Source organism: Lolium rigidum, chromosome 2, assembly GCF_022539505.1.
Source record: "Lolium rigidum isolate FL_2022 chromosome 2, APGP_CSIRO_Lrig_0.1, whole genome shotgun sequence".
In the NCBI taxonomy this organism is placed as follows: domain Eukaryota; kingdom Viridiplantae; phylum Streptophyta; class Magnoliopsida; order Poales; family Poaceae; genus Lolium; species Lolium rigidum.
The window spans coordinates 91,237,532-91,251,253 of NC_061509.1; the positions used below are offsets into that span (position 1 = coordinate 91,237,532).

Genomic DNA, 13,722 nt, shown 5'->3' on the forward strand with positions numbered 1-13,722 from the left:
ATTTACCTATATGACAAGATACAAGCAAGCAATACACAATACAAGATACATGCAAGTAGTAAATTGCAGTACAGAATAGAAGTAACCGAGGTGGAGCACGCGGAGACACGAGGGTATGATTCTCGTAGTTCCTTCCCTGTAAAGGGAAGCACGTCTGCGTTAGAGGGGTGTTGTGCCATGAAGGCCAACCAATGCCACAAAGGCCTCACCCTATTCTCTGGTGAGCAACGCCACAAAGGCCTAGCTCACGCCCACTAAGAGGTTGCCTTATGGTCGCAACATGCACTAGTAGGAAAAGCCTCATCAGTGGCGCACCAAAAATGGATTCTGTGGCGCATGGGAGGTGCGCCACAGAAACTTCGCCACAAAAATAAGGTTTCTGTGGCGCACCGGCCCATGCGCCACAGAATTAAGGTTTCGTGGCGCACTTGTTCTTAGGTGCGTCACGAGAAAAGTGTGCGCCTACGAATTGGTTTTCGGTGCGCCACAGAATTTGCTTGTATTATACACGATTTTGTGCTGCCTGCTATACACATGCAGTTTATAGACTACAATATACAGGTTATATACAGCAACATTCAGATATAATATAAATATCATGTACATTGCACAGATATAACATAGACATCATCATCACATTACTTAGATCCCGATCGAGATACATATATAGTGGCAAGTGTCAAATGTTTTGCATACAACTCTTAATTCATACAAAATTCACAATTTCGAGATACAAAGTAGTCTTCATCCGGTTCCTCCTTTGCTCCCTCATCTCTACCCACCGGGCTCGCTTGCATCGGGGTCTTCATCCAGTTCCTACTATGATGAAAATGGAAGAAAGTGAGACCAACAAGTCCGATGCACAAGAGAAATGGAATAAATGCCTCATACATTGTTGGTCAACACAAATATTAACATTCTGGGATGGCATAAGTGAGACCAAGTCCGATGCACAAGAGATTGATATTTGTGCTATCTTACCGAGCTCACTTACGCCGCCCCGAGTGTACGGTGACCAAACATTTTTCATCGGCATTTTGAAAATCTCAAAGCAAATGGAATGACAAAATGGAATAAGTGCCTCATACATTGTTGGTCAACACAAATACTATGGTCAGAAACCATAGTTGCAGTATACACCGCAGTATACTTTGCAGAAGGGCCCCCTTTCCCCGGCCGCCGTTCCGTGAACGGGTGCTTGACGACACAACGACGCCGCTCTGCCTCTCCGGCGCAGAACCACGGCAGTCCCTCGCCGTCTAGTGAACGAGTTCTTGATGCAAAGACCGTGCCGGCATGCCCAGCATTATGCCGGGCCGTGTTGCCGCGCTTCAGGCCGTGTGTCCCGCGCCCTGCACTGTTCGCCTTCTTGCCCGGTGAACCAATACAGCGATCGTTGCAATAAGGAAACCGATGACGGGCGGTCGCAAGATTAAATTGCGATCGGCCGTCATCGGCTTCCTTATTCCAACGATTAGTCTATTCGTTCACCGGGCAAAAGGCGAAGAGTGCAGGCGCGTGAGACACGGCCTGAAGCGTGGCAACAGGGGTCGGCATGATGCTAGGGAGGCTGGCACCATCTTTGCATTAAGGACTCGTTCACGCATCGGACGGCGACGGAAGAAAAGTGGTGATGCGCCGGAGAGGCGAGGTTGGCGTTGTTGTCTCGTCAAAGACTCGTTCACGGAACGGCGGCCGGGGAAGGGGGGCCCGTCTACAAAGTATATTGCGGCGTATAGGTGACCAAACATTATAATCATCGGCACTAAAATGGAAGAAAGAGCCAAGTGGTATCTCAACTAGATATCATATGCCTCATACTTTGTTGGTCGAAAGAAATATTAACATTCCGGGATGGGGTCAGTGAGGCCAGGTAGGATGCACAAGAGATTGATATTTGTGCCATCGCACCATGCTCACTGGCCCCACCCCAGAGTGTACAAGTGACCAAACAATTTAATCATCGGTACTAAAATGGAAAAAAGTCCAATGCAATTAAGAAGTAGCTAGCTAGTATGAACTAAATGGAATGCCTCATACTTTGTTGGTCGAAACAAATATTAACATCCAGGGATGGAGTAAGTGAGGCCAGGTAGGATGCACAAAATATTGATACTTGTGCCATCACACCAGGCTCACTTGCTCCACCCCCGAGTGTACGAGTGATCGACCAACCATCTAATCATCGGCAAGTACAAAAACACCAACAAACCAGACAACCATGGTGACATAAGTCAAGATGCTCAAACACACATAGCATGCATGGAGCGAGATGCTCCAAAGGGATTATTCATCACTTGGTATATAGACCAAGTGATGTCTGGCAAAGAGAGGCCAATCAAGAACCAAGTAAATCCAGTAAGTGATAGATATGCCTAAACAAGCAACAACACATAGCATATCCCAGCTAACCAGATGAGACAAGTCTTGGTAGCCAAGTTAATCACCTAGCACCACCTAGCCTTTTAAAACCATCAGAAACAGTCCATTTTCTTCAAAGGATACCACAATGGCTTTCATTTACATGATCCCCTACTGTGGATATCTCTATTTTCATCAAAGCCAACAAGAAATAGAGAAATTTATCATTACCCAGTTGAGTTCAAAACAAAGCTGGGGTACCATAAGGGATTACTCATCACTTGGTAGTAACCAGGGACATTAACCAGGGTACCATAGTAATTTGGATCATAAGGCATCAATTAAGGAGGCAATTAACCAGGGACAAAGGGAAACATTTGATGATCCAGTAAGTGCATGACACTTTGAGCTACCAAGAATAAAGGCCAACAGTGGATAAACATCTGCAAGCAGCTCACACACACATGCAAACACATGTGTTGACAAGTAACTAAACAGCAGAAGAACACCACCGGATATTCATGGGTACTTAGGATCGGTAGGGAATTGATAAAGTACAATGAGGAGCAAGCATACCATCGAAGCTGTCCATTTGAGAGAAATAACATTGGGGTAATGTTAAAATGTTTGTCTCCATATTTGGGAGACATTTTTAATATTGGAGTCTAGCTAATGGAAATCAAGAACTAGTCTTGATCTCCAAATGGTGATTAGAGGGAATTTATTCATCTTAAGCAACATTAGGGACAAATAGGATCATGCAAGGGACTTGGGTCATTTGGATCATAAGGCATCAATTAAGGAGGCAACCAGGGAACAAAGGGAAACATTTTATGATCCATTATCATAGGCAACAAAGCAGCAACTTTTTCCCCTCTAATCTAGCTAGAGTCCTTAAAAGAAATCCATCATAAGCATGGTCAAATACACATATATAGCATGGGGCAGATGCTCCAAATGGATTATATATTCATCACTTGGTAATTTGGAGAGCAAACAAGCAGTAGCCATATCACTCAATCCGACAAAGTAATTTCGTCGAGCACTTTGTGCCCGCACGGGAGAGGAAGAGGGAGGGGAGGGGAGAGGTGGAGCTCACCGACGATGTTGTTGGAGGAGGGGCCGGGTAGAGGAAGAGGGAGGGGCCGGGTAGGGGTGGAGGAGGAGGTTGACGATGATGGCAGGGGTGGAGGAGGAGGAAGACGCGGCGGCTCCTCCTCCTTGACGCGGAGCCGGCCCCTCCTCCTCCATGCGGCGGCCCCTCCTCCTCCACGCCGCAGCGGCTTGTGCTGCTGGTGGCGGGGATGGGTGGAGCGTGGCGGCATGCGGCCCTCGCGGAGGAAGGAGGCGGCGACGCTCACCATGGAAGGCGGCGGCGCGCGGCGGTAGGGAGAGGAAGAGGGGTGAGGAGGAAGTACGGGCGGGGGGGGGGGGGGGGTACGGTTGGTTATAGAAGGCGCCATTTCTGTGGCGCACCAGCACAAGTGCGCCATAGAATCAACTACTTCTGTGGCGCACCAGAGCCAGTGCGCCACAGAAATACTTATTTCTGTGGCGCAGCACGCCATGTGCGCCACAGAAATACCTACACTAATAATTGGTGGTGGCAGGATGTGGGCCCCACATAATTTCGTGGCGCACGGCGCGAGAGTGCGCCACAAAAATAGCTTATTTTTGTGGCGCATTCTTTCTCGTGCGCCACAAAAAATCTTTCTGTGGCGCATTTCTGCTGGTGCGCCACAGAACTAAGCTCCGCCTATAAGCATTTCCCTACTAGTGAGGCACCTTTACACAAAGCTTGGAGCACGCATCCATAACTGAATTGCAGGCTCCCAAGATGTAACCACGAAGCTATACACGAAGATTAGTTTCGACGTCACCTCACAAAGATCCACCAAGAATGATGGTGAGACACAAATTCCTTTGGTGAAATATAGATCTAGATCTCCTCTACCAAATCCTCAAGTATTGATATTTGAGTGGGAGAGTAGAGAGATCTAGGGAAATGAACCTCTAGCAATGGAGGTCAAGAAAATATGCAGGAAACGTTGACTTGTTTGAGGAAGAAGATATTTTATATGCTCCCCCCACGCTGGATCGAGACGTTGGAAGTTCCCTGGCCGGTAGTACCAGCAAGGTTGGGCCGGTATTACCGGCCCCGTGTTGACGTGGCCAAGTGCCACTGGCCAAGGCAGCTGGACGGCGGGCTGAGCGGCTGATCAAGATGGCGTGGCCATTGTGGGGTGGAGTAGGGCGGTACCATCGGCCCTTGGTGGCCAGTACCACCAATTGGGCATGGCCGGTACCACCGGTTGCGGTACCGGCCATGGTACCGTCATAGGGTCGGGGCATACTGGAAGCCCTCCAGGCTTTGCCGGTAGCAAGGGCGGCACCCCGAGCGGTGCCACTGGCGGCTGCTTGTCGGTGGTACCGGCCTGCCATCGGGGGTACCACCGGCCAGGGCACACCCCGCGCCCACGCCCAACATTTTCTTCTTTCTTCTTTCTATTCCTTTTCATCTTCATTTATTTTTCTATTCATTTATTTCTTTGACACTCATTGTTGGAAATAGAAATGCCCAGCTGTAGAATCCTCAAATATTTATAATAAATCCCACATAATTCTCTCATGACATGAATCATCCATAGGTCACTAAAGATAGAATTAGCAAGACACCAATGAATCTCTTCAATCTTTTGGGAAATAATTCGGCAAGTATCATCAATAAAGACCTAAAATTCTTATACAAATAATTAGTTAAATACAACCATTGTTATAAATACCAAAACCCACTTAAGGGGATATGTTCTTTCACCTATGATGCCACCGTCGACCAAACACAAGTTGTATAAAGGTATTGTAGGCGTGTTCACCGGCTGGAAGAAAAAAGACCACGGTAACACAAAAGAAGGGAAGAAAAAGAAGAAGCCCAAAAGAAGGACAACCACTAAAGCCCATTAGTGTTCTTCTCACATGGACCAAAGTTATGGCCCACGAAAGACAAGAAAGCCCTTGTTTTCCCCCTAGAATTGACTAGCTATAGAGTGCCCTTGCTTTTCCCTCCCCGCCAAGGGTATAGGTGCTCAAGGACTTGAGCCTATAAAAGGCCCCCTAGGTATCCCTTGTAATATCTCTCTCATATGAAGCAAGATCTCTCCCGCGAGTGGGAGACCAACCTCTTGAGTTGATCCTCTCGGACAATGAGTTCGAGGACAATTCCTCAAACGGAATCCCTCTGAATTTCTATCCCTCGAGGGAAATCATGACTGAAGTTGGCACTGCAAGTCGTGTCATCTAGATGCCCTCCTTCAACTCCCGAAGCTCCCTCAATAGTACTGAGCCTCTCACTCAAGCGTACAGAGGTTGAACCCGGTCAAAAAAATACCGTGCCACTCGTGGTAGTGTCCGAGGCCCGGCAACACGGCTGTTTCGGACATGACCTTTACTTCACGATAGCCGTCCTTGCTTCACCTTATGTTTTTTTTCACTAGAACAACAAAACCCTATGACGCGGGGCATGTGAAGACGAGATTTTGGGAGTAAAAAATGTTGATGTGAACATGCACAAAGTCAAAGAAATTCTCGAAGTGTAACAAGTGGTCAATGACTAGTGGAGAATTTGTGAACATTCATATTTTACATTTTACAACTTAGGCAGGGGGGATCAGACTGCTTGGTCACAGAATCAAGAATTTTGGCACATTTTACACCATCGTCGTAATTCAAGTCTGGTACGGTTCCTCGCAACTAATTGGTATAAAAGGACATTTTGCGCTGTTTTTTACTTTTTATATTTTTCAAACTAGGGTCAGAATTGTCGGCTTGTCCATCTATAGTGAACTGTTGAATTTTCAATTTATTTAATTTCTAATGCATAGAAGCCAAGTTAGGTAAGTATTAACCCAGTTTTATTGGACCAAATTTGAGTTACTTTTACAGAATCTGCTCAAACTCATTTAAATGGGAAATATAGCTAGAAATAGATTTTAAAAATGGTCAAAATAGCGAATTGGTCACCCCGTATCAAACTATTATTAGCCAAACAACATTCTTAAGTCCGTGCATGTGATATTCACGCCTTCACGAAGAAATACACCCGATGCCTGCATGCGCACAAGGTTGTTGATGTACTTTCACCAGAAGTATTAACCCAGTGTTATATCATCCAAATGAAGCTAAAGGTGTTAAAAAAAACTACCAAGCTGTGAGAAGAGATCGACTGATAGAGACTAGGGATTGAGAGACTCCCTTGTATAGGATTAGGAGGAGCAACATCATGATGGGTTTCGGTCTCCTTAAGTCCTTGTTAACTTTCAGTGTACTTGAAGCGTATTCAAGAGGATTGAGAGACTCATAAATGTCTTTTTCCGCTATGTGTTCGTGTCATATTCACTATGTATATGTTTATGATAGTATATGTTTATGTATTTTTTCTAAGATTTCTATATTCAGTTTTTTCCTTCCACAAAAAAAAAAAAATGAAAACAAATGTAGCAGCAATCGGTTTCTCCCGTATTTGTTCCGTTTTCATCCCTGTTGACATGATATGATAGAAGGCATAGTTTCACCAAATCACCTCCTATCCTCAATCCCCTTGAGGTTACATTACACCCCCTAGTAAAAATTCCTTATTGGGGGCTAAAGATGTGAGAGGATTACGAGAGTTATAACCGCTAGCTCCTTCAACCATCCCTTGCGCAGATGGGCGGTTGGGATCCACTTTGTGGAGCTCCTCGAGTCTACATGCCAGGTATAAAGGGTAAGGTATGTCTATACACACAGGTATAACATTTTCTCATGCCCTTCCTTCAATTTTAATGGGAAAGGTATGGATAGTACTACTTATGGGTATAAAAATATGGCCATGTCTTGCCCATGCGGATATGTTACCCGCGGGTGGGAGAAATTTGCATCCTTATGGAGTCATTCGTTGATGGAGGGTTCACTACATAACATGTGTAAGATAAACATATATGCCTCCCTCCATTCCAAAACATCTCAAGCTCAGGTTTTGTTCAAAGTTAAACATCTCTCAGGTTCACCATATTTATAGAAAACATGCTAACATGTACAAGATCAAGTCTATTTTGTACGAAAGTATATTATGCTTAACTATGAAACTAAATTGGTGTTCCATCTCGATGTTATTATATTTTTCTTTCAACTTGGTTAAATTTAAAGTACTTTTTGGATGGAAATTTAAAGTAGTTTTACTTAGCATAAAACTAGAAGTTCAATTATTTGCGAACTAAGGGAGTGGCTAAATGTCAAGGAGACAACATGATGTAAACCTGATGAAAGCAGTTTTTGAGGATAAATAAGTATATATAATCACAATATAGAACAAATGAATTTGGAAGAGAAGCGCGCATGATGACCATAAAATCGACTGATGCTCAACAAACTCGAATAATAAAGGTGAAAAGTTATAGGCATGTGTTGCAGTGTTACTACTCACACTGTGATCCTTAATAAGTGGCTTAAATTTAGCAATTGTCGGGGGTTTATTTCAACAAAACCTTCAACACTTATTAGTGGCGGGTCTTAGTACGGATTAGTAGTATTTTGTTATGACTTGATGCCAGTGTTGCTAATTAATGAAGCGTAAAGTGCAGTAAATAAGCCACGGCAGTTGATGATTAATTGGAAAAAGGAAGCCCGGCCGTACAGTACGTGCAATGGAAGCCTAGCTAACTAACCAGTGACCAGAAAGTAACCGCCGATCACTCGTCAATACGGCACGTACGCAGTACTACGTCCACTCCTCCGAAGTAGAGCTGTATTAGAAGATTAGAATAGAAGATTCCGTATTGCATGCATGTATCGGTCAGCTGAGACCACGTACGTACGTAGGTGGAGTTTGGCGCTACGTACCAAAACGGGCACAAAAGTAGGAGCTGTACGTACTTACTATCATGGGCTTAATTATGTGGCCAGTTGCATTAACCTCCTACTACTACCTTAATTAGTAGCCAGTTGCACTAACAGTGCTGCCGGTACAAAACACTTTCTAGAGAAAGAAGGAAATAGTAAGCCCAAAGCAGAGGGAGAGATGCGCTCTCGCTCGATCGGGTTAGTCGTTGAGCTGTCAGCCTGTCGCTATGAGCTCTCTCTCTCTCCCCTCACTACCCACCAGCCACTACTATAACCACCCCTCGACGATCCCCTCCTCTCTCACATTCATCCTGCAGCTAGCTCTTCCGTCGCAGCTCGGCTCAATCCTTACACACACCACCACGAGCTAAGCAGCTACCTAGCTAACAAATGCCGGACCGGGAGGTGTCCAGCCCGGCGTCGTCCGGGGGTACGTCGTCCTCGCCGCCAGCGTCGCCGGCAGGAGGCGCCAGGCGCGGCGGAGGAGCGGAGAAGCGAGCCCGGGACGGGGGCCGCCACCCGTCCTACCGCGGCGTGCGAATGCGGGCGTGGGGCAAGTGGGTGTCGGAGATCCGGGAGCCGCGCAAGAAGTCCCGCATCTGGCTCGGCACCTTCCCCACGCCAGAGATGGCCGCGCGCGCGCACGACGCCGCCGCGCTCGTCGTCAAGGGACCCACCGCCGTGCTCAACTTCCCGGAGCTGGCCGCCTACCTCCCTCGCCCGGCCTCCGCGGCCCCGCGCGACGTGCAGGCCGCCGCCGTCCGCGCCGCGGCGATGGACGTCCCCACGCTACATGACCACGGGGCTCCTCATGCCACCACCGCATTGTCGTCTCCCCCGCCATCCGCTCCGCCGATGACGGACAGCAAGAACGTCTCCGAGGCGGAAGACGATCTCGAAGCGATCTTCGAGCTGCCGCGCCTCGACGAGGACGCCGCGGGGATCATGTTCGGCTCGGCCTCGTTCCTCGACGTGACGCTGGCGGACCAGTCATGGTGCGACCCCGTCTGGCTACAAGAAGATGGTTGCTGCGGCTACGCCCCGGCGGCGGCGGCGCAGGACAACATGTTCGGCCTCGGCCAAGACGGCGCCGACCACCATGGCTGGGGTCCGTCAGTTAGCGCACTCTTGTGGAACCTGTAATTGCTAAATATTATTGGGTAATTAACAGCTTCTTTCTCTATCCCCCTCTCTCTCTCTCTTTCTCTCTCTCCTGTATCCGATGTCCTCAGTTTCTCTTCCAAATCTGTATATATAGATATTTGCAACTTTACATTTCGATCAAGAGGTCAACCAATACTTCTTCCTCCTTATTTCCTCTTCTTTTTCGACTCCGTAGCGTTTTCATAGTTACCCTTTTTTTCATTTTGTCATAGTATAATTGGGGTCTTCTGTTTTGAATTTGACTTTTCTTTGGCATTATATATTCTTTCTCTCTACCTGCACGCCAATAATTAAGCGTAGCCGTACAATGTCACAATACAAATCAAGAAAAAACATGCATGAAAAGACATGGTCTTTGTCGGATAAAACATTGGGAAATTGGCAACTACTACTAGAGTGGTACCCCTGACTCCTAGCTGCTCTACTACACTCCTAGTACTTGGGACGCACACTCTGGGAGTGGGGGAAAGCAACTAGAAATGACGGCTTTCACTTCCTATTGCAAAGCTATAGTACTGCGTGTTGTACTGCTATGCCTTTTGTACCACGAAGCGCCTTTTGATCTGACTCTTTGGTTCTTTGGTTACTGTTGCTGCACTGATTGAAAGAGTGTACACTGAAGATACAATGAGTATATTAGTTGTTAAGCATAACATCTTGTGTTGTACCAACTCATATCAGATATATACCAAAACAACATGTGCATGATGAAGGAAAGGAACACCATTGTCTGTTTCAGTCCGTTCAACTCGGTGCATGGAAATATCTCGAGTGCGTGCATGTCATGCCATGCCTTGTTGTTTGTTTGCTTGTTGTCACTCTTGATAGCCATCTCTGTGTCCTGTGCACATCCCATATATTGAACACCACATTTGTGGTTGAGAGCGCTACTACATTTGTGGGAGTTGCATGCCGTTGTGTGTGCATGCGCTGAGACGTGTGGCGCCATTTCTTTCAGCGGTCGGCTTTCAGAGCTCATCAGCCTGGTCCAAGTTCAGAGGAGAGGGGGACCTTGTCTGCGCAAGTTCCATGGATCGGACCACAAGGGAATACAAACTTTTGGGTGTACTCACGATTCATAGAACGTGTAAAAATGGAGCTGCCGCCGAAAGCCACGGCACAAAGCTTAATTACTCGGATGGTGCATGTCAGGGCGTCAGGACCATATGTACGGTTGACATGCATGCTTGCGGTTCATGAACCATGATATATCCATTCGTTTTCTCTTTCTACGAACTTGCAGTAATTTTTCTGAGTCATTGGCTCGTTCACATGCAAAAGTATTGATTTTGCTAGCTATATAGGGCTAAACAAAATTTGCAAGTCATGGTCACCTGGAGTTCAATATTGCTTGGCCAAAAGTTTCAGTTACGGCACTGGAAGCGTGCAATGCAATTTTAGCTAAAGTTACTGCACAACAATTGGTTATATGTAGAGTGAGCATAGTTGGATGTTGACCCAAACAATACTGATATATATATTCTCACTGAGCCTAAACAAAATTTAACACAACTTACAGATGGGTGAAAACAGTTTATTTAGATTGATCATCAGTGCAAAACATCACAGATTTGTTAACATATTTGGCTATTTGCTAGTATATGTGAAGAGGCCATTTTCATGTTTGACAATTTTTCAGTATTTGAACTATCCTCTATATATGAAGAAGAGGGAGAGATCGAGAGAGAGAGTGTTTTATTACGGGTTGTCAAAAATATACTATATTTTGGCAAACAAACTGGCTTTACTATTGGTTAATAAAGATTTTATAATGCATAGGAGCTACCATAGAAGCATTGGTCTCAAATGACATAAATAATTTAACTAATCCTTTTTATAGTTAGCCAGAAAACCACTATACTTAGAACTTAGAAGAGCGTCACCAGGACATTAATTATGTTCTTGCCTTACCCGTGAAGCACACCAGAAACAAAGCCGCATGCATGATTAAAACCATAGAAAATATAGTTTTTTTTTCCAAACTGCTTCTTTAAGCGAAACCATACAGACAAATAAAATTATGACTAATTGTATCAGTTGATGTAGAGACCGAAATGACAACATAGTAGGTCCCTTTCGGATAAAAGGCATACACGAAGAAGAACGATTCAGTTCGTTTTGGCCAAAGTGCGTTCTAGTGCGTATGGTATCGAATATCTTATCTTATATATACGCACAATTCACATTTATTACACCGAGAGCCCAGCGGAAGGCATAATTCAGTTCAAATCGCTTTTGCATCATGTATGGGAACTGAAGGTCGCCGATTCAACCACTGATTGTGGAACAAATCAAAGTAGGAGCTAGGACGCACCCAGGGAATCGAGCGGCCTGTCAATGCCTGGTGTAAGCAGCATTCAGTGGATCACCTAGCTCGAGCTATTTATCAAATAATATTTTTAACGAAAGAGAGTATTGCAGTACACATTTCTACACTAGAACTGCACGTACGTATACAGAGTTACAGACTCTGCAACTTTAATTTTAAAGCGGTGCATGGTTATCTTATGTGGCATTTCGCGCCACATGGGATTGGGAACATTCATATCAGGCATGTCGATGTTAGAATAATTCTATATGTTCCAATAGTCGAAACATAATCCATCGGGTTCTCAATGAACTATTGTTTTGGATAAGCCTAGAGATAAAATTATCTCGAAAAATTACTTTCATAGTGTACAGAAAATATATGGCAATAAATTTAATCGTCGAGTAAGTAATTTTGCAACCTCTCCGCCTTGACAATTAATTGGACTTCACCGTCGTCTTGACACATACCACGCTTGTCAAAATAGAAGCACCAACGAGAAGGTGATCTGATCACAAGTGGAGTAGCAGATCTGAATTCGCAAAACAAAGAGAGAATATAATAATATTTGCTAAGCATGTTTGAAACACGAACTAGCCTATCCTTTCGGTAGTTACTGCTCTGTCTGGCCGTTGGCAGCTGGCTCAGACTAGCCACAATGGGAGTATCATAGGTAGTATCATGCATGCTATGTTGGCAAAAATCTGATGTGGCACACCATTTAATGAGGTGAGAGATGAGAGTGGTATCATAATATGATACCGTATCATAGCACGTAAAACTAGAAAACTTAATGGCAAACACATCTTATACACATATTTGCATTGAGATTCTACAAAATATTAAATATAATGATGCTATGATACTATCTTATGATACTATGCATTGTGGGGGTAGTATCATAAACTAGTATCATATACTACATAATACTAGTGTATGATACTTCCCATTGTGACTAGTCTCACTACGGGAAAAACTTTCTTTGCCGTGCAACTATTTGCACGACAAAGGGCCTTATATGCACGGCAAAGGCTTTGCCGTGCGTTGCCGCACGGCAAAGACCGCACGGTAAAGCAATCGACGGCAAAGGCTTCTTTGCCGTGCGCCTCGCCAATGTTGCACGGCAAAGGTCTTTGCCGTGCGACGCCGCACGGCAAAGTTTGCTTCTTTGCCGTGTGCTAAATATGGTTTATCTAAAAAAAAAAGCTCCAAACTGATCAGTCTGGAATTCGAACCTAGGACGGAGAGTAGAGAAAGCGTGCAACCTTGCCACTGAGCTAAGCGTTCGTTTGTTGATAACTATACCACGCCACACCTTTTGAGCTGAGAAGAAATCCAGTTTTTACATCTTTGCCGTGCTCTTACACTAGGCAAAGGCTTGCTTTGCCGTGTGTTTGTTAAAAACACTAGGCAAAGACTTGCTTTGCCGTGCGTTTGTTAAAAACACTAGGCAAAGGCGTGCACGGCGATGCCTTTTGTGCTTTGCCGTGTGCGCAGCGTCTTTGCCGTGTAGCCTATCTTTGCCGTGCGCTATGTTGGTCTTTTGCCGTGCAACTTTCTTTGCCGTGCGCTCTCTTCCGTCGTTGCCGTGAATCAAATCTTTGCCGTGCGCTCGTGTCTGTATTTGCCGTGGCCAAAATCTTTGTCATGCGTTTTTCTACGTGCGCACGGCAAGTGTCTCACGGTCGTTTCGTTACATCTCTATGGCATTTATATATCGATGCATAGAGAAATAAATGTGCACCGTAATAATCAGTTTAAAAGTGGTAGTAGTACTAACGAAATGGTGCGGAGCAAATCATTGGACACGTTTTCTTCGAGTTCATGGATGCGCCACTTGCCACATTTACGCATGTCATTCTGGTTTCTGGCGGAAACAATAGCTGCCATGTGTTGCTATGGATGTTCCTCGATTTTATTCGAACCATGATCAGAATAAGTGAATGTGAGGTCATGATGTTTTTTCTTGCAGGTAAAAAAACATCATCAGTTTAGAAGACGCATGTAGTTTAAGA

At 45.3% G+C, this 13,722-nt stretch overlaps 1 protein-coding gene across 1 annotated transcript; it reads left to right on the forward strand.

The window, feature by feature from the left end:
• The first annotated feature begins 8,625 nt into the window (after nt 1-8,625).
• LOC124689964 (ethylene-responsive transcription factor ERF038-like) lies at nt 8,626-9,378 on the forward strand. Its single transcript, XM_047223414.1, has one exon. The coding sequence runs from the start codon at nt 8,626-8,628 to the stop codon at nt 9,376-9,378; it is 753 nt and encodes a 250-aa protein (XP_047079370.1).
• Nucleotides 9,379-13,722: the final 4,344 nt, after the last annotated feature.

Bases quoted from the DNA above. Each gene is read 5' to 3' on its own strand.
- LOC124689964 (XM_047223414.1), top strand. From the start codon at position 8,626: ATGCCGGACCGGGAGGTGTCCAGCCCGGCGTCGTCCGGGGGTACGTCG.